The sequence below is a fragment of the Nuphar pumila genome, chromosome 14, assembly GCF_984573655.1.
Source record: "Nuphar pumila chromosome 14, dmNupPumi1.hap1.1, whole genome shotgun sequence".
Classification (NCBI taxonomy): domain Eukaryota; kingdom Viridiplantae; phylum Streptophyta; class Magnoliopsida; order Nymphaeales; family Nymphaeaceae; genus Nuphar; species Nuphar pumila.
This window is the reverse complement of record NC_143262.1, coordinates 26,787,130-26,805,946: the sequence shown is the minus strand read 5'-3', so window position 1 is coordinate 26,805,946 and position 18,817 is coordinate 26,787,130. Positions and strand designations below refer to the sequence as shown.

The following is an 18,817-nucleotide window of genomic DNA, read 5'->3' as shown; positions in this document are numbered from 1 at the left end:
TTTTCTTTTGATTTTTTATAGCATACACCTTCTTGTTAACTCATACACACGTTCTTGATTTTTTGGCCCTGCATTGGTGGGTCCACCATCCAAGCTAAACTCACACTTGCGTGAAAAGGCATTCAATAAGGCTTTAAAAAATACTTTTTTGAGTAAAGATCTCAACCTTAGTTGAGTTATATCATGTCGTTTGGAAGGAAATGACTTGATCTCATACTGAGCGGGTCTTTAAAAATGAAGGTTTTGTAAAATCATTTTCTAAAAAAATCTTTTTTAAAAATATTTACAAATCTTGTTGGTGAATTTTTTCTACATGATGATGGTGAGAGCATGGGACTCACTTATCGGGTCTTTTATTCAATGATAGACTTCTCTCCAATGGTTTATGAAGTCCAGAGCATCCTCATCTTTTCTTTGCTTCAAGTCATACAATTAACTAATTGTGGGCAAGGCATCAATCTTGTACCTGAACATCTTGGATCTCATAAGGTCTTTGCTCGTCCTTCGCACTTCGAACTTGATGACTGATGTTTCGTATCTTCTCTTCCAAAACACAGACCCAGTCCTCATACTCATCGGATTGAGTTTGAGGGAGTCAGTTTTGAACTTAAGAGACTGCACTCTCCTGCTTGACTTGTATTGGGTATACTTGAACTGGGGATTTTTTGACGAACCTTAATTTGTTGCTACTGCTGTAAAGCTTTGAACTTCTTGTCGTTCTCTACGATCTTGGTTGGATCTCTTCAAGCATTGCAATGTTAGTTATTGTTGTTCATGTAGTGGTTAGTTTCTGGCTTTTTATTTGGGGAGGTCTAGACTTTGAGTATCATTGCAGTTAACTTTTTACATTAAATACATAAGATACACTTTACTTTGGGATAACATTTGGTAATGGCGCGATCATGTAAAAACGCCTTTGGATCTACATAGCATAGATTGTTTTGATCCGATCTGACCTCGTGGATGGATTCAACATGTTCAAAATAATGGGAACCGGCATTTGGGTCATGTTTTTTTGATGAAAAACAAATTTTATGACCCGAGAAAGTATCACACATTGTAAGCTTGAAATGTAAAAACCCACCTATAATTGGACAATTTATGAGTCGATTCCCACTAACCTAAACATGTAGATCACACCTGTAAGGTTAGTTCCATGAAAAAGAACAAAATAAATAAATAAATAAATAAAATTGATTTGTAGTTAATGGCAACATGACCAAATGTAATCCCCTTTGTTCAGACTTTTAAAATAGGGGTAAGTTAATACTTCTACTTCAACAGTTATAGGAGTAGAATGATAACTTCAAAACATGAATTAGTGAGGACAACCCAAACTCAGTTTATGAAAGGAAAAATTTTGATTAAACAATGACACTCATACTTGTGGTTTGTGAATTAGACAGAAAAGTTTTGGGGGAAATTGAATTTTTTTCTAATCTTTTTAACAAGTCTACCACCTTGCTGACATGCCCAAGTAATCCTTCAAAACTACGTCATGTTAAGAATAGATCATTAAAATCAACAATATAATTAATGACTTGGATACCACGAGATAGGCACTTTTGTGTAAGAGAATTGAATGCATGGGCATTGAGCTCACCAGTGGATGGCAACAAGGCATACGACATATCTGCCTTCTCATTGCATAGGTCCCAGGAGGAGAGGCTCGTGTCACCTTATCAGCTGTACCATCGATGACAGTAATAAAAATGATAAGTTTTACCAGATTGGATCTGGAAGTCCAAAAAACCAGATCCAAGACTGAAAGTACCTAAGGCAATTCCATGTCACACTGGGTCTTCAACACAATAAAACAAGCTTATTACAGTTCAAATGGCACGTCAAGTACAACCACTTCGTGTTAGACACAGGTCACCATCCTGAGCCAATGCACAGCCACATATGATGCTACATTTGATGGACTCACACAAGGTATATGGGCCCCATTCAGTTGTAGAGGATGAGCATAACCTCTAGTGATGGAAGTGTACAAACGTTCACTAGTCAAACCAAGCATTGCACTTTCTTATGATATCTTATACAATCAACTAGACCATGTTCATGTCTTGAAAACTTCTGGCAAGGACTTGCCATCCAACCCCTTGGTAAAAAACTTAGTGAAGAATTCCTTCATGGTGAACTGACGGTAGAGAGGAGGACTTTCAGGGGAGAGCAGCTCCGGCAGGGGGCCGTAGTAAGTGTTTTCCTCCCTCCGGCCTGGAGTGTAGAAAATGGCGGTCGAGACCCGAGCGTCTCGAGAACGGTTGGCGACAACGCAGTGCTCCACACTCTGGTACTGCCCATTGGAGATCATCTGAAAGATTCACAAGTTTAATAAAAAAGTTGCAACGCTAAGAAATTCTCATGTAGTTTCTCTGTAAGAGCTTCGGCAGTCTGCAAACAAGGTCTTGGTCGGAGCCCAAAACACTCCAATCTAACAGGAGATTGGGTCTGGACCTATAAGCTTATTGAGTCAGGTCACTAGACTTGGAGTTGTCAGTCCTAGACCTGATGTGGGCATATCCAGGCTTTACCTGGACAGGCAGATTTGATCAAATCAGGCCTTTTACTAGGGGTGTCAACAGGTCGGGTTTGGTTCGGACTCGGGTGGAATCAAACTTGAACCAGATTTTTTGGTATAGTATCGGGTCTGGATCCGAGTTTAATGGGGTTCACTATAAGAAAAACTATAGAACTACATGAACCAATCCCAGACCATACCCAGTAAAACCATATTTTTTATCATTTTTACATTAAAAATTTGCAGGTCATAATCAAAACAGGCGTCGGGTGCGAGTTTGGCATAAAATTTCACAAACTATACCCAGGTCCATGTATTAATTGGACCTTCAGGCCCAGACCCGAGTCTTAATCAGGTCATATCATTTAACACCATACCCAGATCCTATAAGGTTTGGTTCAGGTAGGGTCGGAGGAAAAACGAGGCCCGTTGACACCCCTACCTCTTATTGGATTGAATAACATTGCCGGATTCGTAATATTATCTTAACCGAGTAGTCCAGAATTCAACCCGCTGGAGGTTAACACCAAGCTTGGTTATATAACAACCAAAAAAATCTATATTAACAAATGAATTGGGTCCAAGTCTTGCTCAATCAGGTCGATCTAGAACCATATCCACCTACACTAGAACGGTGTGAATCTGAACCCAGTATTTTCATGGCCCCATATGCAGGCTTATCTAGCAGTATCTAGTGCATTTGAATTTTGAAGTGTGCTTGGACTCATGTGACCAATGTATAATGAGGCATCGTTAAGTTTCCATGAAACTTTGAAGTTTTTCATATTTCTTAAGATTAATCAGCAAAATATTGGCAGAATGGATATATTTAAAAGAAAAAAGGGTATGTATACAAAAAGGAATAAAAATATTTAAAAAAATGCAAACGTATAAATGCTTTTTTTATCATGAGATATGCTGATAAAAACATAAATATCACAATAAATTTCACAAATTGAAAAAAATCAAAATGTTGTTATATTTTGAAAATATCCCAATATTTTGCCTGCATGAAAAAGCCGACAAAAAATCACAATATTTTAATGATAATTTCAAAAATATATCATGATGTATGTAACACTGAGAGGGTGGTGTATGTCCGCCCCCGATGATTCACTGAATCTCACGTCTGTGTTCGGGGCTTTGAATGAGCACCACGTATACAAGCACATGAGGCTCGTATTTCCGTGTATGTTGACATAACTTTGCATCGGACTCTGGTATTGTTGCAAAGACTTAAGTACCCTTTCTTGCTATTTTTCTCATAAAGTGATGGTTTAAAAAAATGACAAAAATGCCCTTCATTCAAAAAAGAAAAAACAAACAGTTCAAAAAAAGGACAAACATGTCCTCCATCCAGAAAGTCGAGGATGATGTTGACTCTTCAAAGTCTTCTTCTTCTTTCTCCGTTCAAAAAAAGGATAAACACGTCCTCCATCTAGAAAGTCGAGGATGATGTTGACTCTTCAAAGTCTTCTTCTTTCTCTGTTCAAAAAAAGGACAAACATATCCTCCATCCAGAAAGTCGAGGATGATGTTGACTCTTCAAAGTCTTCTTTTTCTTTCTCCGTAAAACACTGTAAAAACCCCTCTCTCTCTCTCTCTCTAGAGAAGAAATCAAAGGAGGCAAAGAGTTCTCCCTCGAGAAGGCCATGAACATCAACTCTCTCATTCTCTCTCCCTTCTCTCTCTACTTTTGTGCACATCCAACAGACGATCCTACATTGCTTCATAAAACACCGACTGACCTGCACACTGACTGTAGCATCGTTCAACTTGAAGAGTTGTGGAGTCTGATTCAGAGTTTTTGCCCTTAAAAGAGAAGGGTTTGGGGTCTCCTCTCAGCGTGGGTAGCATCGTTCAACTTGATTCATTGTGAAGCCTGATTTAGAGTTTTTGCCCTTACTCGAGGGGCAGCGCCCTCCGGACCAAATTTTTTTGGAGCCTTCCAACAACGATTTGTAGTATTATCGGGCTTTCCTACAGCAATTTGTAGTATTTTCGGGTCTCCAACGAAACACTATAGTGATTTGTGGAAGACACTACAAATCGCTATAGCGATTTGCGGAAGACACTACAAATCGCAAATCGCTATAGCGATTTGTAGTGTCTTCCGCAAATCGCTATAGCGATTTGTAGTGTCTTCCGCAAATCTCTATAGCGATTTGTAGATTCTTCCGCAAATCGATATAGCGATTTATAGTGTCTTCCGCAAATCACTATAGCGATTTGTAGTGTTATTCAGTAAACAAATCGCTGTAAATCGCTACCGAATTAGGACCAACTTGTCAGGGCCATATCTCCCTAACCGGAGGTCATATTCCAAATCCGTAAAAAGTGGTATCTTCGTTATTGGGTCTAGTTTATTTCTGTAAATTTTCAGCGATTTCTATTGTCATTTCATTCCTCATTTTAACTAAAAACCAGATACCTATTATTTTGTGTTATTTGAGTTGCACAACACCATTCTCGCTTGACATCCACATCTTGATTCTGGCATGCTCCTTGTTGGATTTTCCATTGATTTCTTCCAACCTTGCTTGGAACAAACATGTCTTTCTCACCACGACACCCTGTGCATTTTTTGACCACGACACCCGGGACCCGTGCCGGGAGAGCCCCCGGACCCCCCTCCTGTAAGGGCAAAAACTCTAAATCAGGCTCCACAACGAATCAAGTTGAACGATGCTACCCATGCTGGGAGGAGCCCCCAAACCCTTCTACTATAAGGGCAAAAACTCTGAATCAGGCTCCACAACGAATCAAGTTGAACGATGTTATCCATGTTGAGAGGAGCCCCCAAACCCTCCTCCTATAAAGGTAAAAACTCTGAATCAGACTCCACAACTCATCAAGTTGAATGATGCTACCCACGCTGGGAGGAGCCCTCAGACCCCCCTTCTGTAAGGATAAAAACTCTGAATCAAACTCTACAACTCTTCAAGTTGAATGATGTTACCCACGTTGAGAGGAGCCCCAGACCCCTCTCCTGTAAGGGTAAAAACTCTGAATCAGGATCTACAACTCATTTTGTTGAATGATGCTACCCACGCTGGGATGAGCCCCCAAACCCTCCTCCTGTAAGGGTAAAAACTCTGAATCAGGCTCCACAACAGTCAATGTGCAGGTCAACCGGTGCTTGATGGAGCAATGTAAGATCTTTTATTGGATGTGCATAGAAGCAAAAATAGAAAGGAGAGAGAGAGAGAGGGTTGATGTTCATGGCCTCCTCCAGGAGAGATTTCTGTCTGAGATAATCCTGCAGTGCAGAGACTGAGTCTTAAATAATCATCTTCGAGGCACTTAAGTCTTTACAACCACTCTTTTTCAAGAATCATCATTTTTTTTTTGCACCAATGGAAAAGAAGGTACTTAAGTCTTTGCAATCGCATCAAACTACAACGCTAATTAATGCTGACAAACATGGGGATACGAGATGCACATGCTTACATAAGTGGTGCTCTTTGGGATGGGGGACATATAACCTGCTTCGATGCTTAACTGCTCACAAAATCGTCTCCTAGTCGACTTGATAGCCCTATTGAGCATTACCAACAATTGGGCACAATTGTACTAACAAGATCTCGATATTCCGTGAAACTTGATCAACTGAGATTGGTGAAAAGCTTCACCTGCTACTTGATCACACCCACCAAGTCACCTCTACCAGATGATTGAAGCCAGCATTGGTGACATCGGATTTACATCCCTAAGGCTCTTGTGAGAAATTGGATCCAGATAAAAGATCAATTAGGATCCATCCAAACGAGAGAGAGAGAGACTACCTGGAGCAGGTCGCCGATGTTGATGACGAGCGCGCCGGGAATGGGGGTGGCCTCGACCCACCGGTCGGCGTGCTTCACCTGTAGACCACCCACCTGGTCCTGTAGGAGGACCGTCAGGACGCCGGGATCCGCGTGGCCGGTGAGCCCCCACGTCAGCTCCGGCTGCGGGCACCATGGATAGTAATGGGCCACCAGCTGCTTCCCCTTCATACAGGTCAGCTCCTCCAGCCTGTCGGACCCCACGCCCAACCCCTCGCACAGCAACCGCATGAGCTCCCTCGCCAAGCCATCCGAGAGCTCCCCCCACCGCAGGATCTCCTCCCTGCAGGCCGATGGGATCTCCTCTCCGGTCACCGGTTCAGGCCCCATCCGGATCTGCAGCGTGTCGCGCCAGCTCGCAGCCTTCGTCACGAAGAGGTCGAAGTTCGACGAGAACGCCACGCCGCTTCCCATATCCCGCCGGTAGAACTCCGCCTTCCCGGATGCCGGAAGCTCATTGAACTCCCGGACGGCCGCGATCGTCTCCTCAAGGACCTCATCAGGGATGCCGTGGTTGATGACCTGGAAGAAGCCCCATGTCCGGGATGCCTCCGCAATCTGGTCGACAATTGCCCCCCGGATGTCCGGATCAGAGGCTCCAGAGAGGTCAATCACCGGAATTTCGAGAGGGGAGTCAGTGGGAGGAATCGGATCAGGAGGGAGCTCGCCGGGCGGGTGAATGAAGAAGGGGGGGATGGCGGTGGCTCCGGCGTCGATGAGGCCCTTGACGCCCATCTTGGAGTTGTCGAACTCCTTGACTTCCTTCTTCCGGTCGTAGCCCTCCACCGCAGCGGCCATGTCCTTCTTGCAGGCGATGTAAGAGAGTGCCCTGCGAGCAGCAGGGAAGGTGGGATGCGGTGGGTGAGGAGATAAGGGTTTTGGCAGACAAGAGAAGGAAACCATGCCCCCCGATTGATTCTGACGGACGATATAATAATAGACGTCCTCCGGTTTACGGTATCGACCTTATCGCATAAGTGCAGAGAAGTCTCTCTCTCTCTCTCTCTCTCTCTCTCTCTATATATATATATATATATATATATATATATATATATATATATATATATATATATATATATATATATATATATATAGGGATGGCAGTGGGCCGGGGAAAAGCGGGGCCCCGCCTTGCCGCGTTTGGACCCGGGATGAAGGGTATGAAACGGGGATGGAGGCGGGGACCAAGGTTAAAATCCATCCCCGTCCGGGGGTGGAGGCGGGGATGGACGTGCATTTTTTCCCGCCCCGTCCCCGCCACGAACCCCACCCCGACCACTTTTTCCCACAATATCCCCGCCCCGCCCCGCCTCATCCCCGTTTGAACCGGGGATGAAGGCAGGGATGGAGGATAAAATCCATTCCCCATCGGGGATGGAGGTGGGGGTGGAGGATAAATCTTGAGGCGGGGCAGGGGTGGAGACCTTGTCTCCCGCCCCGCCCCGCCCCACTGCCATCCCTATATATATATATATATTAGTGACTACATGTGTCAATAATAACTAGAAATAAGGGCATTTTTGTTTTTGCAAATTAACCATGTGAATGTGTTTAGCATGGCTAATTTAATAGGAATCAACTATTGGATAGTGTATTTTCAATAAAAAAATGTGATTTTTGAATGTTTAAAAATTATGAGCATTTGATTTTAAAACCTTAAAAAAACTTATTTATGCATCAAAATCAAATGATTCAAAAGTAAGTTTTTATATAACATCCTTACGGTTAAATTCCCAAAAAACTATTGTGATACTTCTTGCCATACCTCTGTCGCTTTGGCTATGAGACCTAGTTGTCGGAAGCTCCTCCTCGCACAAACCCAATTAACTTAAGTTTGATGACCCATCGCGGTGCTTCATGATGGGGGCTGCAGTTGTTTGACAACACTACTGAAGGATCGGAGAGGATCAGGCAGCTAATCAAGTGGGATTGTTTGTGGGATCACGCGTGGGCATTCTTGTTTCGGGCATTGTTCTACTTGGCCTTGATGTTTGGTAGCAAGAACAAGTGGATGTGAGTAAGTATCAGGCTAATTGTGGCCAAGTAATCGGATCCTTTTTTTTTTTAATATGTCAATATGGAAGGGATGGAGGGACAGTGGAACATACTATGCACCATATTATAAGGCCTTGTGGCCATAAGGTGATTGTTCGGGGTCATTCCAATAGTCATAATACTCAAATGCAAGAGACTCTCTTGGGGGATGAAGGGGTTTTTTCTAGGAGTATGTCCCAAAAACTTGAACTCTTCATAACTATAAATGCAGTGAAAAGAGTATGGTACGGAGATCATAAATCATCCAAGGAATCATACAAGCATTCACAAAAAGTAACGGTTTCATTTACTAATGGCATTCAAACTTGTGAAAGGGTTGAGAGTGTGGACTCTCTGGTGATTTTGAGCGTAATAGCAACATCTTCACTCCCGCTGCAATTCTGCATTCGTGCATAAAGGTCTCAACATTGGTATCAAAGCAAGTTCGACAAATCCCTGACGATGTTGAAAGCAGTTTGTGCGTGTAGGTGTGTTGATGCAGAAATCAAATGCTGGTGACAGTAGCATCTCATCGCCAGAAAAAGGCGCATAAAGAAAAAACAAAATTCGAAACAAGAGGTCAGGTTTTATTTTTCTAATTTAGACAAATCGGTGAACCAAGCGTTTCTGATTTGCGTAAAATCAAAAAAAAAAAGAGAAGAGGAAGAGGGTTTGGTTCTCTCTTTCCTCTCTCTCTGCTGAGAGTTGTTATCGAACGGAAAATGCCTGCAAAGCCATCGGTTGAAGTCGTTGAAAGAAAAAAAAAAAAAAAAAAAAGGACCAAAATCACTCACCCTTTTCGATTGGAGGCCTGATTTGTCATCAGATTTTCGCCTGTAGCGGCAGACAGAGGCCACAGAGGCCTTCTGAGGTCATGCAATGACTGTCGGTCACCTAGTCTGGTGTGGCATGCTATCATTGGACTATCCAGACTGGTAGCCGTGTGTCGTTCGGTGCGATGTGCTACCGTCAGACCGACGCCAGATTTTCACTTGCAATGATAGACAAACAACAAAATGAAAAAAACAAAAAAAAAGGGAAGAAGTAGAATGAGAACAGGATCTTCACCTCGTCAGGGCATCACCGGACAAGTCGAAGGAGGTGGTCGTTCCTTGCCAAACTATCGGGCACCGAAAAACCCGACGCCTCTCTAGCACCGCTTCGACGAGTTCTTATCTTTCTCATAACAAAAGAACAGAAAACAAAAAAGGGGAATCCAAATCGGGTTCCCCTTCGTTTTAATGCATAAGCCTTTTTTACATAAAATAAAAAAAAATCCAATTTAAACCTAAAATTTCTTGTAGATTCAGAAAAAGGGTTAGTTTTCTTGAAAAACAAAAAATATTACACCAACTTTTTTGAAATTACAGAAAAGTGGTTCCTTTCTTCTCTATTAAACTCAGTAAATTTCATATATATATATATATATATATATATATATATATATATATATATATATATATATATATATATATATATATATATATATATATATATATATATATGAATCTTTTCTGAAATTATAAAAAAAGGGTTGAATCTTTCTGTTTAACTCAGAAAATTTTCTTTTTGAGATTTCTATTTTTTTTTTGCTTAAAAAGGCTTTTGCCTTTCTAGAAATTGCAAAAAAGTGGTTTATCTTTTCTGATAAACTCAGAAATTTCATAAAGTGTTATGCTCTATTGAGTTTTTGTAGAACATGGCCTCTAAACTTTTTTGATATAACAAAAAGAGAGTCAAAACTTTTTGTTTAACTCAAAAAGTTGCAGAAATAGGTTTATGTGATTTTTGTTTAAACAGAACCGCTCATATTACTTTCTAAAATTACAGAAAAGTGGTTCTGAGTTTTTGAAAACCACCTGTTACTTTTTTTTGTCAAATAGTGCTTAAATTTAGCAATTTTTTAGAATTTCTTGCGTACTGAATGACCATATTGCATGGTAAACTAGTTTAGAAGGATTAAAACTAGTTACATTTACAAATATTAGTTGGAATAAGCTTTATTAATTGTAATATTTATTTATAATTAGGAATATGGCAAATCAAATCTTCGTGGCTGAGTTATCCAAAATCAAAAAACTCAATGGGACAAATTTTAGAATGTAGAGAAGGAAGATGAAATATCTATTAATACATGACAAGACCCTACATATATTAAACAATATAAAATCTTTACTAACTGATAAATCGAGTGAAGAAGAGAAGAAAGCTCATAATAAATTTATCGAAGATAATCAACTTGCTCGAGCAATTGTTCTAACATTTATGAAAGATGACCTCATCCGAGTGTTTGAAGAGTTTGACACTGCAAAGACAATGATAAAAGAAGTCAAAAAGAAGTATGATATGACTTTAGAAACCCACATTCAACTTCTTTTGAAGCAATACAACTCATGTAGGATGAAGGAGACAGACAATGTAGTCGATCATATGAATCAAATGATGGTAATGGCTTAGGACTTAGCCATAGCTGGAAATGATATTTTCGAGCGCATGTAAATCTTCATCATACTAAACAGCATTTCTTCAACTTGAAAGATGGTGTCAATTGTCATGAGATTAAATCAGAAAAGCCTTACTCTAATTGATCTCCATCTACAATTAGCCCTTGAGCCAGAGCACATGTCAAAAGACAAGAAGGAAGAAGTTATGAATATCCAAGAATCCTTCCCGACAATCTCTCACAAGTTCAAGCCTAAAGGCAAGTTCTTCAAAAAATTTAAAAAGAATAAATTGAATAAGAAGTGTCCAGTGCAAACCAAAAACTTCAAGACTGCAGCCAGAGGAGCATATTTCTCTTGTAAAAAAATTAGGCATTTCAAGAATAATTGCCCAAATAGAATCAAGAAAGAGAATTCAGGAAAGAAAGTAATTGAAGAATGAGAATTAGTATGCATTGTGTCTAAATCATTGATCGTAGATAGTGATCTCTCAGGGTGGTGGGTTTATTCAGGGATGACGCGACATGTGTCTAAGACAAAGAAAGGACTTGTAGAGATAAAAGAATTGAAGTTTGGAGATCATAAGGTGTATATGAGAAACAACACCTATAGTGATGTGGTCGAGATAAAGGCCTATAGGCTTCAGGTTGAAGGGAACAGTCTGCTACTAACAAATGTACTTTATGTACCTTTCATGAGAAGGAATCTTTTAGCGGTGGAAGATTTTGCTAAAAAGGTCTTCAAAATCTACTTTCGGAGTGACAAGGTTACTATTGACAAAGATAAAAAAGTGAAGCTCAAGGGTCGCTACAATGTTGACCATGGTCTCTTTCGTCTTAATGTAACTCTTTCTATAAATAATACAATGAATATTTCTGACTATATTGATTGTGCATTTAATGTTGATGCATATTTATGGCATTTAAGGTTAGGGCATGTAAATGTCAATAAAATAAAAGAATAATTTGCATGGAATTATTATATTCTCTTAAAAATGTAGAATTTGAAAATTGTGAACCATGCATATCAGGTAAAATGACTAGAAAATATTTTCTTAAGGGTAGTAGTGTTGAGAAACTATATTTTGATGACACACAATATGATACACTGTCATATTTGATTTAATATGATATGATAATATGTCTTCTTGAAAAATGTTATATTATGACTGGATATGCTTTGCCATGTATCTAACGAGTATTTGATGCAAGGATATCTCACCCAAAAGGATGGAGACCTCCTGTTCAAGTACAACCGTGGTGCAATCATACTTCTTGAAGAAAAAGCTTGATGAGCCATGCATTCTTAAAGATCATCTAAAGAGATCGGCTTCCTCAAGATGAAGACTTTTTTCTTCTTTAGAGTCATATGTAACAGAACCTTCAGAAGCAAGCATATTGCATATTACATACTTTATCATAAAAGTCACTCATTCCCAAAAGCTATATTTCATAAAAGTATACGATAGTTTCAAAAAACACCTTTTTAAAAACCAATAATTGTACCTTCTTACAAACCTTTATGGAAAAGGTATTTTGACATGATATATTAGCTCATGATTTCAAAAAGCAATAATTGTACCTTCTATCATATATAAGACAACTTGAAAAGAAATAAAAAGAAATAATTTCAAGTGTGTAAGAAAAAGACAAAACCTAGAAATCGGCTAGACAAAAAAACAAATATAATATGTTTTGAAAAGACTTTAGTTACATTTTTACAACTCAAAAATGTCAACTTACTTAAAGTCATCATTCTCTTTGTAAAACATTTAATACCTCCTCTAAAAATCTTTTTAGAAATAACTATTTTAATCCCACTCAAGAATGTCGACTTGCTCAAAGTCTCCATTCTCTCTGTAGACATTAAATAGCACATCATAAAGCAATTCTTGATATGACTATTTACAAATAAAGATCTCAAAGCATTTATTGTACTTACACTCATTTAAGTAAAGAAGTGACAATTTCTAAATAAAATACTTAAGTACTACAAATCATTAATTAGAATAAAGACAAAACTAAATGATGGCTTACACATCCAACGTTCAATGTACTATTATAAGAAAAAGACTTTTTACATAAAATATATCATACCTAAAATATTACAACGACTAGTGTACCCCAAATACTACTGTTATGGAAAGAAGACTTTTTCGAAAATCCATAAAGATGTTTTTTTATATGACTTGACATCTCACATCTCAAAAAGACTATCATTTCAAAAAGGCAACGACTATTTTTCTAAGGCTATATAAACACAATCAAATAACTTATTCATCAAGGACATGTGAGCTTACAACGAGAAAAATTCCTATTCGATATTTGAAAGAGTGCCTTGAAAAAGAAAAAGAAAAGAAACAGAAAAAGTCAAGAATAGCTCTTTGACAAAGAGTATCTTCTGAGTGAAAAGAACAGAACATTCTGAGAATCCTTCATTCGTGCATTCATATCATTTTGAAGGTTCTATAGCAAGAATATCACTTTATGTTACTCATTGTATTCCTTCTTTGTTGAAAGAAGTAGACATCTGTGAAAGAGGGTGTGCCCCTTCTCTGTTGAGAGAATAAGACCTCTGTGAAAGAGGGTGTGCCCCTTCTCTGTTGAGAGAAGAAGACCTCTGAGAAAGAGGGTGTTGTACTATTTATCCGGTAACTCGGATGTTATAGTGGAAAGCTCAAGTGGTTTGCTTAGGGACTGGATGTAGGTCAAGGTTTTGACCGAACCAGTATAAATTATGTGCTTTATGTGTTGTGCCTTATTGCATTCGATTTTTAATTTATCGATCGACATAGAATTTCACTATTCACCCCTCCTCTAGTGAAATTTCAAGTAGGTCATGTGGCTTACTCGTTTTGGTACACACATATATTTGTGGATCTTTTACAGTAGAAATCCAAGTCATTAGATCTGATAGAGGAGGTGAATATAACTCTGATGAGTTTAAGACCTTCTACATTGATAATAATATAACTCTTCATACAACTATATCTTATACACCATAACAAAATGGTGTAGCAAAACAAAGGAATAGAACCTTAATGGATATGACAAGGTCTATGTTGACACATGCAAATCTTCCCAAGAAATTCTAGGGATAAGAAATTTGCATTGTTATGTATATCCTAAACAAGGTTTCTTATAAGGTTGTAAAGCTTAAACCCCATGAATTATGGACCGGTAGAAAGCCAAACTTAAGTCATTTGCGAAAGTGGGGGTGACCTACTCATGTGTTGATTCCTAGTCAAATGAGAGACAAGTTAGATAGCAAAACTATCAAATGCATCTTCATGGAATACTCAAAAGGATCAAAAAGATATCAACTATATAATCTTAAAAAAGAATTTATAGAGAGTAGAGAGGTAGAATTCCTGGAAACTCAAGAAAGCAATTTTGATCCTGAAAATGATGGTGTCTTTCTTGATATCATAAATGATCTTAGGGTACCAAGTCAAGAGTTAGAGCATAACGATCTAGTTGTAAATAATGAAAAAAATTTACAACCAGTAATTAGACAGAAAAGAACAAAAACTCATTTATCTTATTTAAATGATTATTATACATTCTTGAGTGAAGAATTATGTTATTCCATGGATTTGGATAAAACTCTTAACAACTTGAGTTTTAAAAATGCAATTGCTTCTAATGAGTCTGAATTATGAAAGGAAGCAATGAAAGATGAGTTAGACTCCATAGAAAAGAAAGAAGTTTGGGAACTAGCTATTTTGCCTAGTGGATATAGGACAATTGGTAGTAAGTGGGTTCTCAGGAAAAAACTCAAAGGCAGATGGATCTATTTAAGATTAGTAGCAAATGGTTATTCTTAATGAGAAGGGATTGATTATGAAAAGACTTACTCTCATGTAGCCAAACTAGCATTTATTCATATTATTTTAGCTTTGGTAGCTTATTTTGATCTTGACCTATATCAAATGGATGTGAAAATGGTCTTCTTAAATGGTGAATTAAATAAAATTATTTTTATATAGTAACCAGAAGGTTTTGAAATTAAGGGTCAAAAGGATAAGGTATACAAGTTAAATAAATCATTGTAGCGACTTAAGCAGTCACCAAGACAGTGGTATTTGACTTTTCATAATGCTATAACCAATTTGGATTATGAGGCAAATAATTTGGATCACTCTATATATACCAAGAATAGTGGGAATAAGTTTATTATGTTATCCATCCATGTTGATGATATATTAATTATAGAAAATGACATAGACATGATAAATATAACTAAATCATGGTTAAGTTCTCGATTTAAAATTAAGGATATGGGTGAAGCTTTATATATTCTTGGAACTAAGATAAAGAGAGATAGAAAATTGAGATTGCTATGTCTAAGTCAAGAAAAATATCATGACCACATTCTAAAGAAATTTAAAATGAAAAGTACCAAGGCAAAGAATACTCCTGTAGTAAAAGGCCAAAATCTAAGTAAGAATGATTGTCCAAAAAATGGATAAGAAAAGTTGAATGTTTTTTATACTCAAACAATTGGAAGCCTGATGTATGCAATGCTTTGCACTAGACCTGATTTGAGTTTTGTTGTAAGTCCAGTGAGTAGATATCAAAGTATTTTTGGGCTTTCTCACTGAGAAGCAGTAGAGAGAATTTTTTTATATCTAAAAGGAACTAAGGAACTCAAGTTATGCTATCAGTCAGATAGTTTAAAGCTTGTAGGCTACTCAGATGTTGACTTTGTTGGTGATAGAGATGAAGCAAAGTCCACCTCTAGTTATGTATTTATATTAGGAGGTGGGGCAATTGTATGGTCATGCAAGAAACAAGGGTGTGTGGCACAGCATACACAGAAAGTTGAGTATATTGCCTATAACATGGTAGTTACATTTGGTATATGAATAAATTATTTTCTAAATGAGTTGAAATTGGACATTCCAAAAGATCCAATTCAACTTTATTGTGACAATAAAGCTCTTATAAGACTAATACAAACAAGATTGATAACTTTAAAAGTAAGCATATTGAAGTTAAATATCAATATATTCATGATATGCTTATGAAAAATGAAATAGCAATGAACTATATTCCTTCAAGTGCCATGGCAGTAGATCATCTAACCAAGGCATTCATTGAGGATGTTTTTACTAGACATGTGAGTCAGATGGGACACAGATATGTCTAAGTAGTGAGTGAGTAAAGATCACTCGGAAAGTGTGTATGCAAGATTCTGGTTGAGAACAAGCGTATAAACATAGGAAATCTCTTATGGCCAAGTGAGAGATGTAAGGCCATGTAGCCATAAGGTGACTGTTGGGGGCCATTCCAACAGTCACAATACTCAAATGCAAGAGACGTATCACTTGAGGGATGAAGGGATTTCTCTCAGAGGTGTGTCCCAAAAACTTGAACTCTTCACAACTATAAATGCAGTGAAAAGGGTATGGTACAAAGATCATGAATCATTCAAGGAATCATACAAGCATTCACAGAAAGTAACGGTTTTAGTTACTAAAGGCATTCAAGCTTGTGAAAGGGTTGAGAGTGTAGACTCTCTAACGATTTCAAGCATAACAGTGACATCTTCACCCCCACTGCTATTTTGTATATGTGCATAAAGGTCCCAACACATCGTGGTGAAAAGTTGTATACTTTTGTTTTTTTTTTGTCTACCTCTTATTCCAATGGGTATTGAATGAAGTAGTTTATGTCCTTGTTTCAAGTTTGGTTTTATAATTCTAATTTATACAGATTAATCATGATTTTCTCATTTGTATATATCATGCATGATTTTGTCTAAAATTTTCCTTTTTTTGTTTTGTTGTCATCATTGATATTCCTAAATTAAGATTTGGTGAAGACAAGCACAATTCTATAAAGGGTATCAAGCAATATATTCTTTGAACACTTTGTTTTCTGGTTTATGGATCAGCAGTTGTGTACAAAAGAGGCCTATGTGTTGATCCTTGGATGTAGCCTCATGCCAAAAAAAAATGGAGCCTAGATTTGTTTTTTGTTGGGATTGATCTATCACAAGCTCTACCTATCACGTGGAGCTTCTAGCTATGCATTAATGGCTCAGGTGGGTGTATATCAAAACGGTCCTTCATGAGAAAGGAAGCACAACTTCTTTCACGAATCATGGGATGTGTTTAATTACCCCTTTGTCAAGGAAAGAGGTTGTTACCTATTGAGTTTACCCATTTGAAATTATTGCTTTGATATTGGGGTTGGAATTGTCATTTAATCATACAAAGTTGTTTGTGCCATGTCAGTATCGTCCCTGAATCATTGGCCATTGATTCAGCTATATCGGCTTATATGATACTCAAGTAAATCATTCTGTATCGGCCATAAAATAATAAAAAAATAGTAATTTTTTTTGTATCAGCCATAAAATAATAAAAAAATAGAAAGGGTTGTTGCACAAAATATACTTCTAAGTAATTGTTCCATAGATCTAGGATCAATTAGGATTGATTTTGGTTAGTTTAGAAAATGCATTTTTGACTTGAACTTACCTTTACCCTTGATTTTTTGCTTACCTTTAGAGCTTCCACCTTCCTTCCTATAAAATGAGGGAATTTACCAAATTATGTGTCAATCATAATGTGACACATGTTAAAACCATTAAAATAATAATAAATAATAATCTTTATTATTTTTTATATTTATTTAAAAAATAGCCTATTCAGGGTAAAGCATATCAAATTTCTGTTGATAGGCATTGATGCTGATAGCATTGGTCTATGCTCTCTCTATATAACGCCCCCAAAATTTTAACCTTAATTATTGTTCAAATATTAAAATTTTGAGACCAAATTTTTTTTATAAGTAAATCAGATCTTATAATGCAAAAATGATTTTCAAAAATGATTAAGACTTTGGGTGGGGTTACAATAAAGATAACAATCAAATTAAAATATACGGGATATACACATTTCAAACCACATACAATATAAAATTGAAATATAAAGAGTTTTAATTTTATTTCAAATCAAAGTATAAAAATAATAGTTCAATCTCTACATAATCAAGTACTTAAAACAAAAAGATCATGTCTACCAAGATTGTAAGGTAAGAGTGAACCCTCGAGGATGCAGCTCGACCAGTCCTTTGCTCCAACTACTTATCATACTTTACTTGTATTACCTGTCCCCCATAAAACGGGGTTAGGCTCACTAAAGTCTGATAAAGAACCCAAACTCAAACTTAAAGAAAACATATCAAGCATTTAAAGGTAAAGACATAATGTATTATTCATCAATCGTCAAGTGATAGACAAGGAAATAACGTCCTATGAGTCATTCATTTCAAGCATTCGAACATAAAGCATTTAAAAGCATTTCATCACTTAATATTATATTCAACCTTAACTCACATAATAAAGCATAATCTATATGCATTCAAGTCATACAAGTCATCGCATAAATATATATATGCATCTAAGACATTCAGATTATTGCATGATTTTCATATGCATTCATAATTCTTATAAACAATAAGTCAAATCACATTTGACCATTCTATAGTAAAACACACGCACATACCTTCTAAATAATTTAGTTAGATATTTATGATACACATCAATCATGATACATAGGTGTGATATATTCACTCAAACAATCATAATGCAATTATTTGCAATGAAACTATGTAGGTGTGATGTATCATTCACCTAATAAGTCAAAACTAGTCATTTATAGGGGTGATGTGTCATTCACCTATACGCTAACACAATCATAATCTCATATCAAGATCCAAAATCAATAAGGATCTGATTTTAACATCTGAGTTCAGTATGTAATCATGCTACAATAGAAAAGCCAAATCAATTGATTCATAACTGGTTATCTCAATCAACTCAGAAGATCATAATAATTCATCATAACATTTCATTTAATCATGTAAATATTCACAAGGTTCATGCTGGATTACTTAGTCTGAGAAATGTATAACCTCGCAATGAGTTACTGTCCTAGACAGATGGTCTACCTGGTCTTAGACAATGCATACTTTTTTACAAGA

The 18,817-nt window shown here is 37.3% G+C and overlaps 1 protein-coding gene across 1 annotated transcript; it reads right to left on the bottom strand.

Moving 5' to 3' along the window:
* Positions 1 to 1,802: 1,802 nt before the first annotated feature.
* Positions 1,803 to 7,443, bottom strand: LOC149816676 (1-aminocyclopropane-1-carboxylate oxidase homolog 1-like). Its single transcript, XM_089988016.1, has 2 exons — positions 6,310 to 7,443; positions 1,803 to 2,317 (listed from the first exon to the last, which is right to left on the bottom strand). Exons 1-2 carry the CDS (start codon positions 7,249 to 7,251, stop codon positions 2,063 to 2,065), a joined length of 1,197 nt encoding a protein of 398 aa, XP_089844142.1. The 5' UTR covers positions 7,252 to 7,443; the 3' UTR covers positions 1,803 to 2,062.
* Between the last annotated feature and the right edge of the window lie 11,374 nt (positions 7,444 to 18,817).

Excerpts from the sequence above, each read along its gene's own strand:
- LOC149816676 (XM_089988016.1), bottom strand. The coding sequence starts at position 7,251 with ATGGTTTCCTTCTCTTGTCTGCCAAAACCCTTATCTCCTCACCCACCG. Across the intron at positions 2,318-6,309 it reads ACATCGGCGACCTGCTCCAG|ATGATCTCCAATGGGCAGTA; the intron begins GTAGTCTCTCTC and ends TGAATCTTTCAG.